The 18,435-nt window shown below is 33.6% G+C and overlaps 1 protein-coding gene across 1 annotated transcript; it reads right to left on the bottom strand.

The window, feature by feature from the left end:
• Positions 1-1,121: 1,121 nt before the first annotated feature.
• NTS (neurotensin) lies at positions 1,122-10,957 on the bottom strand. The gene is made up of 4 exons (XM_045830623.1): positions 10,802-10,957; positions 8,555-8,616; positions 3,656-3,868; positions 1,122-1,401 (listed from the first exon to the last, which is right to left on the bottom strand). The coding sequence occupies exons 1-4, from the start codon at positions 10,872-10,874 to the stop codon at positions 1,249-1,251; spliced, it is 501 nt and encodes a 166-aa protein (XP_045686579.1). The 5' UTR covers positions 10,875-10,957; the 3' UTR covers positions 1,122-1,248.
• Positions 10,958-18,435: the final 7,478 nt, after the last annotated feature.

Here is an 18,435-nt window from a genome sequence, read left to right as displayed (position 1 = left end):
GTAGTCCAAGGTTACTAGTGAATAGTGGAGTTGAATCTGGGAACTGCAATCACTACAAAATAGTTTCCTTCTTAGAATAATGATTTGGGCACTTTTTAACGTTGAAGCTGATAAGATGGTAAAGGATGTGGTGGTGGTGGTGGTTGTGAGAGAACATGGCTTTAGCAGGCGAACTCAGAGATCATTTGGTTGCTTTTGCATACTACTAAGTGAAGTTTAGCCTACAGGATGGGCAAACCCATCAAAGGATATGGAGTTCTGAGGGCTTAATTCCAGAACAACTTACACCCTGATGTTGTCTTTCACAGATGCCATGGACTAGGTTGCAACCCTGTGAGGAAAGATCTTCTTAGATGCTTGTGAAAGAGTCTAGGATGCCAGTAGCAAGGTGAAATGTAAGGACTGTGAGAGCAGTGACTGTAAGTCACTGAAAATATGGACTCAAACATAATTTATGATGAGGTAGTTGAAGTATTCTTTTCGCCTCAAAAATTCCCAATTGGAGAAATATTAGTCACAGTCCTCAATGAAGCTGAAGATACAGCTATCATTTACTAAATCATAGTGGGGGGAATGAAAATAAATGGTAACTCTTCTGATGGAAGTAAATCTTCAGAGAAATGTGATTCTGATGACTTATTGTCTCTTTACTGTATATTAATTCTGTTTAACAAAAAATTCAGTTGAAAGTCATTTATTACGATAGATATAATTATTAGTACTTTGTTAATTATTCTTTTAAAATGATCTTATTTTATCATTATTGCTTCCCATACCAGAGAAATTTAGGAGTTGAGTCTTGGAAAAAAACCCACATAATTTCTCTCAATTTAAAAAATATGTATCAGTCAAATAATAAAAGAAGTACTATTATTTTTCTGGGTTAATGATGTATAAGCTAGACTTTGCCATAGGACTCCATTATAATTTCCCACAGTTCAGTTTAAAATGTCAAACATTTTGACTGTTTAAACAATCCATCAAATTCTTTGCAAAATTACAAAACATGTTATATATGACGTAATTAATATCTACTCCAATTATACAGAACACATCATGCTCAAGATGTAGATTTATTTGAAAACATTTAGTCCAATTTCCATTAGTGCAGAATAATTACATCCAATAAAGCACAATTGTAGAAGAGACTATGTAATTGTGTTCTCTCACATTCCCACACAGATATAATTTGATATTTAATTAAAAAGTGATAAGTCACAATCACATGGAAATAAAATATTTATCCTCTCAGTAGTAGTAAGAATCTCTTTTGAGTATGTAGGGTCTTCTGGGTTTATTTGCATATAGCTGCCGTTTCAGAATGTAAGGAATTTTTCTCTTTATAACTTCTTCCTTTTCATTTTTTTCATTTCCATTATCAAGAACATCTTCCTGAATTAACTGCAAGAGAGACAGAGCATTAATAAAACTTACAAGCATAAAATCTTTCATTTCAGAGTATTTTTCTACATCTTACCTCATGTGCTATTTAGACAGTAAAACATATATGAATGAGATGTATATGAGGTGCAAAGCAATTAAGTATTGTTTTTTTTGTTTGGTTTTTGTTTTTTGTCCAAGAACAAATAGCTATCAGGTGGCTGCGAAAGAATGAAAAATGTTTTTTTCTGATTCTCTGTACAGTGTTCTTCCTAGTTCCTCAAACTAGCCTTTATAATATGTCAAGACCACACACTAATACCTCCAACTGAAAGAACATACCTAATAGAACTTTGAGTATTTTTCAGGCTTCAATTCATGTTAGACAAAAATATTATAGAAATATAGTATAAATCACAACAAATAGTTTTGAATCTAGTAAAACAAAGAGAGATCAATGATATTTTATGTTCAATTAAGTTATTTATAACTTGACTAAAATCCATCCCAAAGATCCATTTCTCAATCATAGAGAAAATATCAACTAAAACACTTAGTCATAGAAATTAACATATGTAAAAGTTCTGTTTAAATAGTAAGATCTCCTTAGATTGGGATGTTTGATAATTAAAAGCAAGTTCATATACAATAATTAAAGCAGTTACTCTGTAGATAGAATATTGCCTAAAGATCTTGTAAAGTATGTTCCATTCTAAACTTAGTTCCAAACATGTTTTCTAATAATTCTGCTCTTATTCAAAACTTTGAGCTAGTACAAAATATCTAGGAACTCTTTGTAGAATTTTGCACATAATTTACATAAAATTTTAAAAATAAATAGTTGAGATAAGAATTGTATTCATATTGGTGAGTGACTTCTAAACTTTGGGGTGCCACACTAATACTGACAGAAGACTAAGTTTTTCATCATAATGCACATGCATTGAATTGTATCACAAGTGCCAGTAGTACTTTATTTCAATCCATAACTATTCAATTTTAGAGGATAAAAGAAAGCTAGTGTCAAACAATCTCATTTCTTAATCTTTTGTTTCTCCCTGAATACAGTCTGTAATTATTGTGGCATGCTCTGAATATTACCATGTTGTTATTAATCACTCAGTAAAATTTTAAATAGCCCAAGTTCTTATCTTATGTGCACCTGATTTGTCTGTATAATACTTTGAGTTTTTTTCCCATGGATATAAATATAATTGACATTTCCCTATGTTAAAGTTAGTATACTTCAAGTGCTAATGACTTAAACAATATTTCAAAGGCTAAACCAGTTAGTTGAAATACGAATTAAGGGATGATTCGTTCAACAAGTAAAACTATAACTAACTTCATGGTTATTCATCTAGAATATCTTTCCTGTGTGAGTTAAGTTAAACATGAGACTGTCTCTGTTTTATCTTTCCTCATTTCCAGAGGGCATTTGTGATAGTTATAGAGATTTTTATATTAACAGAGAAGGCCCCCTCAGATCCCCAGAGTTGATGTAAGCCTGTAATATAAAACATTATGCAAATAACTTTAGAGATTTATCTGAATAAAAAATGTTTCCCTTGTTGGGAAAAAAATTTAAATTTTATTTCCTTTAAAGCATCTGTCACTCTCCCAAACAAATAGGACCTTCCCAAACCAGAGGTGATGGATGACCAGGGTGGTATTTACTACCACAGTTCCATGTGGCCCTTTGCTGTCGTTCTGTGTGATAAAACCTGGCTGTCTTGCCCATGGTAGCTTTGGTTTAGCTGCTACAGATGCCTACAATCCACACATTCAATGAAATAGGGGCATATATATAGATACAGATATATGCACATAAATATGGTTTTATTAATGCATACCCCTATCATTCTGATTTTATTTGCCTAACATATTCAGATACTAATAGACCTTTCTGTGTTTTGTGTTTGTTTAGGAAAAAAAAAATGACTTAGGGCTTCTAAGAAAACAGTTTGATTTCTCTAAATTTCTCAGGCACTGCTACCACAGCCACCACCAAAAATTGCCTAAACAAACCATTTATTTAAGCATTTGGATCAAAATCTGCCTCAAGGCATATTCCCTTTTTAAGATGAAAGAAAAAATAATTTTCTCAACTGCAAACATTTAAAAGACACTTTGAAGATCTGAGGGAATATTAACCTCAACACGTAGTTTATTCTTCTTTAATATTTATGTCTTCCTGTTAGATAATGATCAAAATTTTAAAATGGTACAAATAAGAGATAACTATAATTATATGCATGTTTTGTTTTTGTTTTACCTCCCAGTGTTGGAAGGCCCTGCTGTGACAGATATTTCGGATCTGGTATATTGTCAACATTGCTTCCAAGCTAAAATCATCTAAGCCAGTGGGAAATTTCCTTCTTGTAATAAGGGGCTCTCCTGTCTCCTCAGCTTGGCTGTTCAGGTTGTTTACAAGACTGCAAATACTCAGCAGAGTCATTTTCCAAGAAGGAACACTTGCCTTATTGACCTGAAACATAAACAAATAGGTATTGCATTTAAACCTTACATGAATACAAAATAAATTTATATTATGCTAAGCCTTTATATTTTAGGGTTTAATTGTTACTTTACCCTGTCATTAATTTATTACCTTCATATCACAAAATTAAATAGAGGCAATATCTCATATTATCTATTAAAAAATAAAGTCAAACATACCATACACTTATATATGAACAAAACAAGAAAGAAAAAAGAAATGACAGGAAGTAGAAATATATAAATATATATGTCACATCACATAAAATATTAAATATCACATGAAAATATTAAATATACCTTTCTCTCTTTCTATTTATTTATTTTTATCCTCACCTGAGGACACTTTTTTCATTGCTTTCAGAAGGAGAAGGAGAGCAGAATGCAGAGAGGGAAACATTGATATAAGAGAGAAGCATCAACTGGTTGCCTCCCGTATGCACTTGGACCGAGGATGGGTGACATAGGGACCCAGATGGGTGATGGAGGATCAGGGATCAACCCTGCAACCTAGGTATGTGCCCTGACAGGAAACCAAAACTTTTAGTTACAGAATGACATTCCAACCAACTGTACCACACTGGCCAGGGTGCCCTTCTCCCTTAATTACAGTTCAGTTTGATATCTAATGGAGAAGGGACTAAGATGTCACCAACAGATTGGGACAATAAGAGCAGTGAGAAACCACTACTCTAGTTCACACATTAAGAGTTATCACAGGCAGCATCAAAGCTCACCATATATTTGCAAACGATAATATTCTCTAGATTTGTCTGATGTATCAAGAATAATCAATGAGAAAAGATAAGAACATAGGAGAACTTAAATGTGAAATAATTGGTAAAAATTAATAAACATTTCAAAAGGCTTAGATGAAAGAAAGCACAAGTTTTTCCTAAAGGACATAAAATAATTTGAATGATGGCAAATCCATCATGGGTAGGCTTGGTAACGATAGTTTCAGCTGTCAATTCTCTCTCTATTATCCAAATGTAATCCAAACATAAATTGAACTTTTAATTTGGAAAATATGGAGACTGGAATTTAGAAGAGGCAATTTATCAGAATAATTATAAAGTTAATTTGGAAGTATGAATATGTGAGCATAACTAAAAAGATTTAGAAAAAATAAAAAAGTAATAAAGAACTTTGTTTTACCAGTTATTAAAATGTTTTTTACAATTCCAGGAATTAAAGGAGTGAGTTGATGGAGGACAAAACAAAACATAAAACTCAACAGAAGAGAATATAGTGTTCAATAATGGATCCAAATATATATGAGTGTATTGCATATAAAAATGTTTGCATTTGAAATCTTTGAGATATGTGGAAATCTGGATGTATATCTAGTTATAGCTTTTCTTGACATATTATAGTCTAATAATACCCAGATGTGTTAAATATGGATAAAAACATAGTAGTGTGTAAATACATAAAATTTATTTTACAAACCTGGAAAGATACTATTAAACAAATATCCAACCAGAATCCATAAACAAGAAGATAATCTAAATACATAAATGGGTAAATTATCTCTCTGGGAAATTAATACCCTGAACTAAAATCAAAGCCAGCTGTAGTGTAAAAGCCAACACAACGTGTTAGTACGCTTAACAAAGGTGGAGCTCCTCAAAAAATAGGTGAATACCTCAATTTAAAAAAGAAATTTAATTTAACTTTGAATACTAATGTGAGCAAACATGTCACAGAATCACATATGAAAGAAGTATGTACAATGATGTTCAGCTTGGCTACCATTAGATCAGACTTTAAAAAATACAAGTACACTCAATGGTTCCTGGGGACAGAGACATTTCCTTTCATAAATATTTTTGGGTCTGGGTGTAGACTGGCATAACCTCTTGATGGATGTTTTGGCAATATGTATTAAAATTATAAATGCCCATACCTTTGATTAAGGTTTTTATCATAAGGGCAGGAAAATCTGTGAGTACAAAGACATTCACCATGATGTTTTCAATGGTTTGGAAATTCTTTCAACTATGTCCCCTGAGTATGATTAGCCAGTCATTACTTGAACTTTTCTGCTATGAAAACTTAGAGTCAACATGATCCATTGTGTGGCTACAACACCTTATACTCTACCAGTTGCTGGGATGAACATAATTTTACATTTGCAAAGCTCTTCAGAGAGCATCTTAAGCATTTTCTACAGTGTATTTCATAGGACACTGGTTCTGCACTCACTGGTTTTTAAAAAGGAATGCCATTATCAAGTACATTGGAATCCTTCAGTTTAAAGAAAAGTGCAAGTCTTCTGAATGTAGGTCCCCTCAGCACTTTTGACTTTCAAACACTCGTTATAATTTTTCAATGGTACCAATAATGTATGCAATGTTCTCTAAATTAATTTGATCACATAATGCTTTATTCATAAAGTATCTGTCAGGACTACTGTTGATTTTTTGTTGTTGTTGAGGAAACAGTTAATCATTTTCCCTTTGCCAATTAAAATAGTCACTACATCACTCAACACTATTGTTGAATGTCACATTAACTAACCCCTGTTATACCTAGAAAGCACAGCAGAGAAAGTAATCTTGACCAAAGGGTGTCTAAGTAATGTGTTTGAGAACATTTAGTGTAAGGTTTAAACTATTTCACTCAGGAAAGAGACAGAGACCCTCTCCTTGACTAAATCTGAGCCAGGCTCCTCTGAGCTTTTGGGTTCTGCCTTTGGTCTGCTTAGTCCAGTTTTAGCAAAAATCCTCCTGTGTCAATATAAAGAAAATTCCTCACCCATGGTATGGATCACCCCAGATATATCTGGTAGTTAATCAGATTTCCACCCTCAATATCAGAATCTTGTAGAATCATCAAGGAAAAATCCTCTTAGCTTTAATATTTCATCTTAATAAATTTTATTCCACTGACCCCACCCTGCTCCTTCATTATAAATGCACACTTGTCCTTATTGGATTCAGTGTTGGGTCCGATCTCTGCAAAACCCTTGTTGTAGCAGGTCCTCTTGAATAAACTTTTTCTTACTATCTTTAACAAATGTTATTGATAATTTTTCATTAACAGTAAACAATCTTAGTAAATCATTTTATACAAATGTTTATAATAGACCCAAACCTATAGATAAGAAATTTAGAGTAATGTTTCTTCCTCTTTTTGAGATAAGGGAAACTGAAGTATTTGTGGTTCCTACTTACCATTATTTGATTTAATTTTCTAATACTGAATAAAATCCTAGTCAAATTTCTGTTTCCTCAATTAAATGGAACCTAATCTATATGACTAATACTACCTATAATATACTGAACTTAGATGAGTTCAACAAATGGTGAATTTAAACATTTCACTAAATTTGAAATAATTGAAGTCATCTGTGGTGGAACCCTGAAGTTTCTACAGTTGAATGCAAAAGGTGAAGGTTATTAATGAATCCTAGATTCCCATTGTTAGTTCATAAATATTTATTAAATTTGTATTGCATACAATGCATTGCTTTTATCATAGAAAATTACATCATTCCAGCAATTTTTTGGAAAGCCTGAAGAAATATTGTACCAGGTTCTCTTTCTTGATAAAAGCATACCAAAGCATGAGCAAACATAATTCTACATATCCAGTAAAAATTGGTGTACCTAAAACACACATATCCAAACGTGAGCTGGCAGGACCTGAGCCAAGCATTGCTTCTAAACAGGAGTTTGGGACACTTACTTTCTCACCAGGACATCTGTTGAGTCTTCCTTCAGCCTTGGCATCCCAGTGTTACAGCAGTGAGTGTCTCACCCAAAAATTTACTTTTCTTTGAGATATATCTTTTGGCTGGAACCCTGTTCTCTAACTCTACATTTATATACACATTGCATAAATAAACATAGTGTGGTAGCATAGTAATCAGGTGTACTCTAATTAAGTTTTATTCCTAGGTACAGGTTAGGGTCTAGGAACCTTATTTTCAAGACCCCAGGAAAGGAATAATAGGGTCCAGTATACAGTTTTACTTGATTCAATGAAAACATTGAGCAGGTTCAGACAACACTTCTATTGTATGAAGAATTTAAATCCAGGCATGAATTTAATGTAAATGTCTAAGAGATCACAAACTCCAACTGCAGCATTTAAAAATAAGAAAAGAAAAAAAAGGCAAATAATGGCAGCTACCACTTGGTTAAGAGCAAATAGTCCATAATCACAATTGCAGGAATAAATCTCCAGGCTCCTGTTTGCCAGTCCGTGGCTCTTCACTCTCTACCATACATCATTCATGGGTTGGCATGAACTTTCATTTGTAATTTAGGAACTCCATTTTACTTTCCCCAATAAAATGAAAAAGGTAAAATGTGTTACTTAATCCTCATTTATGCATATAGTGGGAAGCCAGTGTACCTTTCATCACACACAACTTGATAAGAATGGAAACAGTATTCCTTTAAATACATATCTATGTCCACATAAATAATATGTGACTATTTAATTAAAGTTACAATATACTGATTGATGGTCACTATAATTTTTTCCCTGTCACATCAACACCTTTAACTCCTTTGAACTTAAGGAAGTTTCCCAGAAAAGGAAATGCCTCCCCATGAACTTTTTAGTCTTTTCTGGAAGTTATCACTATAGGAAAAGGACACCATGTTTATAATGAAAGTTCCTATGTTTTTCAATCCTTGGTTTAAAAAAAGAAAAAACTTACCTTTGATGTATACACATCAGTCAATAAATCTGTTTCTAATGCTTTCATTTCCTCTTCTGAATCTGAGTAAAATCAAAACCACATGTTTACTATATAACCACATTTCATATAATTACATTTTAACCTGCAGATTTTAGATTAATCTAAAAAATAGTCTGAGGCATGCTGTCTTTTCTATGTGTGTATTCTATTTAAAGTGATATTCAAAAAAATGTATAGTCTTATTTTAGACTAAGAAGAAGCCAGAAAAATCAAAGCACTTCTAAGAAAGTGAACACCTAATTATATGCTGAGAGGGCTGCTGATGATTTGGAGTTGTCTATTCTATAAATCTCAAAATTGAAAGAGTGATTATATGATATAATAGTAATATCATCAAATAAGTTGGCTAATTTTCAGTGGCAATAGTTTACATATACAGAATATATGCACATTGATATTTAAAAAACAACATAATGAAAAGTGTGTACAAACACTTTTTAAGACAAGAGAATTGCTTTCTGATAATTTTAGAATAAGAAAGACATTCAGATTTATTTAACTTGAAATACTATTTTACAAACACACATAGAAAGTTTGTTTTTCTACTTTAAACAAGAATTTAGAATTATGTATACTGAGCAATTTTATCATAGCCCATTAAGAAAATTATTTAAGCAAAAATGATGTCCATTAATACATGTACAATAGCATTAAAATGGATTTCTGATTTTTTAAAAGAATATCTTCTCCAGTTTCCACTAATAAATATTCTACAGAGAAAAAAATCCTAAAAATACTATAATGTAATAAAAAATAAAGTTAAAGAACACTACAATATTATGACTTAATTCAAACTCATTAACCTAGATGTCCTAAAACAAGGACAGTTCCTTGTACTTTACACTCTTATTAAAAAGAAGTGTGACGCTTGGAGAAACCATTGGTTAAACTGTATCAGGAACTAAATACACCAGAGATCATTTTCTCCTATTTTCTAGGGGCCCAATCTGTGTTCAACAAGGAATGACAAATTCCCTTAGCCATTATAAAAAAATGTATACCAAAATCAACATAAATTTTGGCTTATCAGAGCAAAAAGTTTCAAAACTTAATGAACAAAGTACTTAATTAATAACACAGTTTTCTAACATGCCATAAGTATACTTCTATATAAGTGTAGACAATTTGGTATTTATCTCACAAAAATTACAAACTTAGAAGTTCAAGGTCTTTTTAAAGTTCAAAAGAATTAAAAATTTTAATAGTTAGCATTTATATCTTCTAAATTCAATTTTATAATTTAACTAAAAGCATAGAGAGAGCTTAAATTAAACATTTCAATGTCTTATTTATAAGATAAAAATTATAAAACAGGTTAAATGATTTTCCTGCACTTACTGTTTTTTTATTTTGATATGATCATTTAATTATTTCAAACATTAAATGAAGTTTATTATAATCATTATATTTCTTATTACCCTTCTAAATTTAATTCTCATTTTCAAGATAAATTATTGATGGCTATTTAGAAATAGATGGCTGCTCCTTAATTATCACATGCAAAACACTCTAGGTAAATAATTTTCTTTAAAGAAGAAAGTTAATTTTCCAAATCTATTTTTTATCAACTTAAATGGCATGCAAAAAATAATTAACTAACAGGATGCCTGTTATTTCTCACATAGAAATATTATATGAAATGTATTCTTAAAAAGGACTTGGAAAGTTTTTGTATCTTCCTAGAAATAATTTATTATGAATAATGCTTTCCTCACTTATTCATTAATCATTGACTTTCATATCATTATCTTAACACACATACAGTTAAAAAATAAATTGGGGAAGGGAGAAGCCACTGCCTCTTAAGAGAATAACTGCGAATGAGGCAAAGCATTTTGAATGGAATGGGTTTTAATTAAGGGTTCGCACTTTGACAGGTACTGCATCTGTACTTCTCATTAGACAGGGACCAGATGAATTTCAGTTTCAGGGCTTTTTTTTCTCTAGTAATTATATTCCAAAGAGGGACATGAAGTGTTTCATTAAAATCCCTTTTATTGCTTTGCAGATTTGAAAACAAAAATATTTCAGTTCTTGTAATCATAAAGACAGAGAAAGCAAATATTCAGCTTCTTTTTATTAATAAAGAGCAAATCTAAAATAAGGGAGAATCTCCTCCCTGGATACATTAATGTAAGCAGCAATACACTACAAAAAAGGAAAAAGAAATCACTTCAGGGAGTTGTGAAACACAGCTGAGCTTACCTGAACACAGACTCCAGGAGCTGAAAGCCAGGAGTACCAGGCATACCAACTGGATTTTCATGCCTGCCATCATCTCCTTGAGATTCCTGGGGAGCGAAGTTCATAAACGTCAGAGATAGGCTGAAAGGGAGGCTCTCTCTAATGCTTCCTCTTGCCTTCAGCTGATTTTGAAAGTAACTGAAGTATGAGTTGCTTTGGCCATTCCTTATATATATACACATGTGCAGGAGGATGATGTCATGAGAGTATACAGGGATTATCTTTTCAGGATGTACCCTCCCTCCTTTCATCTTCATCCCTCCCCTCTTCCCACTCCCTCCTCCCCTTTTCCTTTGTCTCCCTCCCATTTCTGAACCTCCACTGAAGGTGATGTCTTCCCTAATTGCAGCTACTACTCCAGATTTCTGATGCAGAAGGAATCATTCAAAAGCGATTCCATAGAGAACATAGTAGAAAAGAACTTCCAGTACAATTCTTTACCCATTTCCTTTCTTTCCTTGACTCTTAAGAAGTTGTCGTTTTGATGTTGTGAAACACAAGGTGTGTCATTTCTAATAAGCAACAACTCCAGATGGATGCCTGATGTGACTGATTCTTTAGGTTTGGAAGTTCTTACAGAGTTAGAGTTCTTTTCTGATAACTCACACTTTTGAATGTTTTGTGGTTTCAGGACTAATATAGATCTTAGATAATACATGCTAAAAGAAGGAAGAAAGTAAAAGATCAGCAGAGAATCAGTTATAATATTGGGGGTAAGCAAAATACTTTAGATAAGACAAAAAAATAGAAACTACTAGTAACCTTAAGGAAAATAGGATATTATTTCCTAATAAATTAAAAAGGTTTTATAATAAATAACTGGGAGAATGACCTAATTGTGTATGCTGACTTTTAATTAGTTGTCTTAGGAAAATAATTTCATGATTTTACGAAATCTAACTATAACTTATGTGATAACAGGTGGAAAATATTGTATCACCAATTGCTTTGTTCTGATACTTTCCTTTTTTTTTCTGTCATTCTTGATTCCTGTTCATTGTATAACCTCTTTCTCACTGCTTTTCACCATTGCATCCATTTCTTTCCCTGTTATAGTAATAAAAATGAGACTGCACTTCCGGAAATGAGACAATCCTACATAACCACCATTCACCAAAGTCACATTTCTAAGAAAATGTCTTCACATATTTTGTAAGTTAAAATGATACTCATTCTTTCTCTAAGTTCTCAGAAGAAAATTGCTCAAAATGTCTTTTGGAGTGAAGTGATTCTCTTCCATTTGCATTAAAGATTTCAGGGTACACAAAGTCAAGGAATGTGTCAGGGTACACTGCTGTCAGGAATGTGAACATTTGAAAGTAAAGCTTTGTGTCAGGCTTGGTCACTTTTGAGATATTATCAATCATGTAGTAACCATAAAGGAAAGAAATCTGGATTGCTTTCTACTGAGAGTTTATTTATATGGTATATGCCTATGACACTAACTTCTCCATTTTGCCTTAAACTTAAGGAAATAATTTAATTTAAAACATTTAATAATTATTTAAACTAGCAAAAGTCATTCATATAATTTAACATTCAGGAACTTAAAAGTAGCTGATGGTTTTATTCTTTTTAGTTTGCCTTACAAACTTGTATACAACACAATATTGAACACGACTCACTTGAGGAAAGTTTATATAAAGGCTATTTGATAATTGGCAAAGAAATTTGAAATTTATGTCTGGATTTTTCTTTCTTGCCACCAGGGGGCATAAAAGAAATTTAAAAGGCTTTATTTTCATTTAACATCACAGAATTATGATTTTGCCTAGTTTCTTCTTGCTATTAGAGCATCTTTGTGGTAGAATAATTTTAAAGAAATTATATATTCTTTGCAGGATATATAATTGATTGTTTTCTCTTCTTTTGAATTACAAATACAAAGAATAATCTTTGAAGATGTGTGCTAGCTAGTGGCCTAATTGTAAAAGGAAAGTGTGATTCCTATTTTTGTCAAGTGATTTCTTTAATACATGAAGCTCAGGGAAATGTCAACAACATTTATTTGTAATTAATTAGAAAAAAGGGGAAGAATAAATAAAGACATTTTAAGTATATCCTTTGGATATTAGCTATCAATGTGAGAATTGTTTTAAATATATGACCTGGAAAAAATAGGAGAATATATTAGATGTTTTAAAATCAAATAGATGCTATGCAGTGTTTCTCTTGGGGAGAAACATGTATAATTTTTGTAATAGAATTATATATACAATCATATAATTAATATATTACTGTGATATTACTGTGTATAATTATATAATTATTAATCATATAATTATATTATACATAAGTATATATCTTATCTGTCCTCTAGTTGATATTTTTAAGAATCTGTTATTACTTTCCTTTCTCCCATTAATCTGTCTTTTTATTACAAAGGGTTCAGCCAAGAACCTAGAAATATGGAGGGAAAAATATTTTTACTTTCCTACAACTGGAAACTTGTAGAAGGGAAGAACTGTCACCCATTGGTGTGTATCTGCTTCTTCCAAGCCTTAGAATCCTTAAGTGGCCATTATGTACTTACTGAACTGAATCAAAATACCGATTATTTTAAATTCTTAACATGTTTTTCATGTTTCCATTTGTAACATTTCTTTCAACCACATCTCTAATTTCAGTGATTCAAAACTATTTTTTATTATTAATCTTAATATTTGATGTGAGCCTTTAACTCAGTCAGTTTTCTCAGCATTTGCTCCAGTCATTCTTTACCCCTCTCTCCACAATGGGAAAGTCAACTTGAAAAAGTCATTTAAGAATTGCACCCTGGGATTATGTGCATTCAGCAGCTGAGTGCTTAGGATAAACTGTGGGTTTACATCATTCCTGTAAATGAGTCTCTGGTTTGGAACCTTAACCCGGATTCATCTGAGCAAAAAATGATCTTAATCTCTTTATAAACTAAATTGATTTTTCTGTTCAATTAAAGTCCATTTCTAGACATACAGATAGTTATATACATGCACACACCCACACCTTCATATACTATCTTTTACACAAAATGCATATTACCCAGACCTTGGAGAATTAAGTAAAGGTAAACCACATATCCAATTTCCCAATCTATATTTAACCATGCTTTGTCCATAATCTCTACAAATATCCAGCTCATTTCCTTTTGGTTCTCCCTGTCTCTGCTTTTGCGTCTTTATAGGCAATTAACTTGGAAAAATTGATGATAGATTTCTGTTGTTACAACAGTTTGGTACTTAAACTGCAATTATAACAGAAGCTTTGCCTGAGATTCACATGATAACAAGTTGTATTAAAGGAAAGATATTCCAAATTGTAGTTACTGCTGATCTCCTTATAATCTTGTTTCTCATATATAAAAAACTGTGATGTCCACAAAATTACTACCCACTATGTGTAATGCTCAAACAATTGTCCTTGTAAGTCTCATTTTTATAAAGACTAAAATGAAATCACTACAGAAAAAATGTTTCTAACAGTTTTGTTTTCCTTAGTTTTACAAATTAAAGTGTAATTATATAGAGTAAAAAATGAAATAAATTTTCATCAAAAGAAAAATTTCCCCTTTCATTTATGTTACAGAATCTAAGAAAATTGCTTTAGCACCTCTAATACCCAAACTGAACAGATGCATTTGAACTACTGGGAGTGGATTCAGTAAAACACTTTCTTTATCTTAAAAAAGATATTAGATGTTTAATTTAGAATGCAATAGTTCATATTAATAGCACATTGTAGTTTTACTAGTTTTTTCTACTTAGATTCTTTCCCTAGTGACCCTGGTAAGTCCCATGGCTTTGAATTTTAACTATAGCCTAGTCACCCCCAACTTACATCTTTGACTACCCAGATTGTATCACCAATCGCATCCTCAGCGGCTTTACTTATTGCCTAAAATGAATCATTCGATTCCTCCAAATACCTTTCTAAAAATGTCTTCCTCCTCTAGTGTTCTTCATTTCAGTAATTAAAACCATCATTTACTGAGTTGCAGCACAAATCCAAAAACTGGAAGCCATTTGCAATTTTTGTTCCTCGCCTACCATGTCTAAGTTATACAAACCCTCTGGAGTGCAGGTTTGCCACTAAAATACATTCCAAATATAAGTACTTCTCTTACTACATTGTCATCACCTGGAGCAATCATCGCTCTCCTGAGCTGCAGGAAGAGCCACTTGAATAGTGTCCCTCCCAACAGTCTTCACCCATCTTAATGCAATCACCACATAGTAGTCAAAGAAAAATTTTAATGTAAATCTATATTTGTTATTGTATGCTTAAAACCATCTAAAGATTTCTGATCACACTTAAAACAAACTCCTGACAGTGGCCGGTATTATGCTGAAAGGGCCTCTGCCTCCCTCTCTGCCGGAACCCTACCATTCTCCCCTCTGTCTATACATACACTTCCAGCACAGTGGACTTGAGGCTTTTTCTCAAACAAGCCAACCCTTTTCTCAGAGATCTTCCATTAGAGACTGTAATTAGATTACTGATCAGCAAATACTTATTTCCTGCTTTTTCCAGAGTGAGCGGAATATACTCTCCTATTTTTGACCATTACTTTGACCATGAGGTTCACTTTAGCTGATGAGATCCTAGCAGACATAAGAAAAACAAAGATTTGATAGATATTTACTTCATGAGGCTTGCCCTCTTATTCTTCTTCTACTTCCACAAAACTTTTGACTGCATGGTCCCCAAATGAGGAGAAATAGGAACCAAAGCCAAATTAGCTGTCTTGCAAAACTGCAATGTCAACCAGGGTCACCCTAGGCAACTCACAGACATGTGAAGAGTCTTAAATGATTGGTTTTAAGTAACTGAGTTTCACAGAAGTACAGCATTTTTGTGGTTGTAGTAGACTGCTATCCCATTCAGTCTCTAGAGACTTTATTTTTTCTTTTCTCTTTTTTGTCTTTCATAAATAAAAACAGGTATCTTTCTTTTGTTTTGCTTCTCCCATTCTCAAAAATAAAAAAAAGAAAACACAAAGTTATTCTTCTCCATAGCAGGTACTCAGTAGTTAACTATGACATTCTAAGCATCTCCCCCTGGTGGTTTTAGGGTAGCTACCTCTCACTCATGTCTCACAAGAACACTTTTATTTTCCAACCTGTGATCAGTGAAACCCAGGAAGCAAGTCTCTTCTGGAGAGATTCCTAGTCAAATGGTACAAGACCATGCTTTCCTTAAAGAGAGTTTTGAATATTATTTTGGAATTACAATTGACATTTTCTAAGTTACCATTAAGGAAAAGTGCACGTATGGTGGTCATAGAGGCACATGTAGTTCCCAATTTGGTGAATCAACCTGTGGGGAAAGAATAGGTAAGGGCTAGTGGTTCAAGGCAGGATTAGAGTGAACAATATAGAAGGCTGGGTCTAGAAACAGCCGCTGTACCTGATACCACAGGCCTCTGAGTAATCTAAAGATTAAACCCAAAGTTCACTTATTAAAAACTTGCTCTATGACAGGCACCATGCCAGGCTAATTTTATTTTGTGTAACATAGCATACCGTGAAGCCACATTCACAGAATGATATTATTCCTATTGTGTAGGTTTAAAAAGTAAAGAGCTATAACAAGTTTAAATAAGGATAAGTGTACTTATTAAGTAGAACTTGAATAACACTAAACAATGCTTTTCACTTCTAAAGCAACAGCTAATCTTTTTAATATTAATACTGGATTCAATAACAAGTCCAAAGAAATCTTGTATTAACATGTGGAAAAGTATATGGCATTTTAACCTAAAGGTACACTTAGTAAAAAGTAAAGTTGAATTCTATTCTCAAAATGATTCTACTTCATCACTTTAACCTTTTTGTTGTTGTTGTTCCCTTTCCAGGCTTGTGTGTGTTACACATATTAAACAAATAAATAACTGAATATCTAAGAATCTTTCTTCTTATTATAAAGACTATGGGGTACTTAAACAGACTCTGCATGCATTGAATTGTTTTAACTAGGGCGGGAGATGAAAAAATACAAAAGAAGAACCAGAAAGAAAGTGAGGTTGCAGCAAAGGGCCATCGCAGTGATTGGCCTGGGAAGGAGAACATTTCCCATTTTGTCCTCTAGGTGGAGGCACTAGCACATACAGAATGAAAATAGAATCTTGGGGTACAGGCCATATTGTAATGTAATCCTAATTCATTAAATCAAAGGATATTGGAGATTAAAAGGACTGTATGGAACAACTTGTCTTATACTTTAATTTTATAGAGAAGGGCAAACAGACATAAAATTATGATAACCCCCTTAGATACTCTAAGTGGGTTAAAAATGTCCTCTACTTTCTAATTTGTAATCACACTGACCCTAACTGTTCCAAATCCAATCCCATTTCTTATCCCAGAGAAAGATTACTCTAATGTTTGTCAAACTATTTTAAGAAATCAATTGATCATGGCTCTTCCAGTCAAGATGGTAGCACTGAGAGACATCACTTACCTCTTCACACAACCACATCAAAATTACAACTAAAATGTAAAACAACTATCACTCAGAACCATCAGAAATCAAGTTGAATGGAAGTCTGAAAACTATAGAATTAAACAAACCACATCCACCCAGACTGGTAGGAAGGGCACAGATCCAGAACAGGCTAGTCTCATATCCACGTGTGGAGGCTAAAAATTCAGGAGGGATATCTCAGGAAAGAGGAGTTCCAGGCCCACACCAGGCCCCACAGTCCAGGGTTCCAGTGCTAGGAAGATAAGTTCCCACAAATTCTGGCTGCAAAACCCAGCAGGGATTGAGTCTGTAGAAGAACCTGCTGGAGCCTCAAGCAGTTCAGCTTAAAGAACCCACACAGGCTTACTCAAACTCAATTCCTCTGAGCTCCAGCACCAGGGTAGCAACTTAAAAGGCACCAATGGTATACAGGGAGAGACTGAAGTGTCTGGCATCATGGTGATCAGAGGCCATTGTCCCTTTTCTAAACCCTCCCGCCACAGAACCAACAAGCTAATGCCATATCTGAAACTCCATCAACCTGACTAATGCTGTTTGACCCACCTAAGTGATCTTAGAGACTCCACCCCACCCAATTTACAGGACTTCCCAAGCTGCTTTTGCATATAAATGGCTGGTCTTGGTTCATGCTTCCAACTTCCTAAATTCTATCAAACAAGCAACAGCTGTCCTCAGTGAGCCCCGGGCCTGGCACAAGCAGCAGCCAGCCTAGATTAACAGCTTTGCTTCACCTGGGAATCTCCAAGCCCAGCAGAAGTACCAGCCATCTCAGATTGTTTTATAGCTCAGGCAGGGTGGCCCTGGGCAAAACACAAGTAGGAGCTGACCTTGGTCTACACCACCCAGGAAACCCCAGGGCCAGCACACGCAGTGGACAACTACAGACAACATTGGGGCACCACCACCCTGTCCCTGAACAGCTGATCCTCCATAGGGGCTGGAAGTTGGTGGTAAGAAGTCAATCCTTACTGCTGACTGGCCTGGGTAAATTTCTCTCATGATCTGCCAATAGCAACCAAGGCTCAGCAACAAGAGGGGGTATACACAACCCATACAAAAAGCACACTTCAAGTACCCAGCTTGGGTGATAGGGGAGGCAGTGCCACTGGACCCTACAGGACACCTACTACGTA

This window comes from Phyllostomus hastatus, unplaced genomic scaffold (assembly GCF_019186645.2).
Source record: "Phyllostomus hastatus isolate PE091 unplaced genomic scaffold, TTU_PhHast_1.1 phas_contig_152, whole genome shotgun sequence".
Classification (NCBI taxonomy): Eukaryota; Metazoa; Chordata; class Mammalia; order Chiroptera; family Phyllostomidae; genus Phyllostomus; species Phyllostomus hastatus.
Note: the sequence above shows the minus strand (reverse complement) of the source record. Positions and strands in the feature narration are given on the sequence as shown.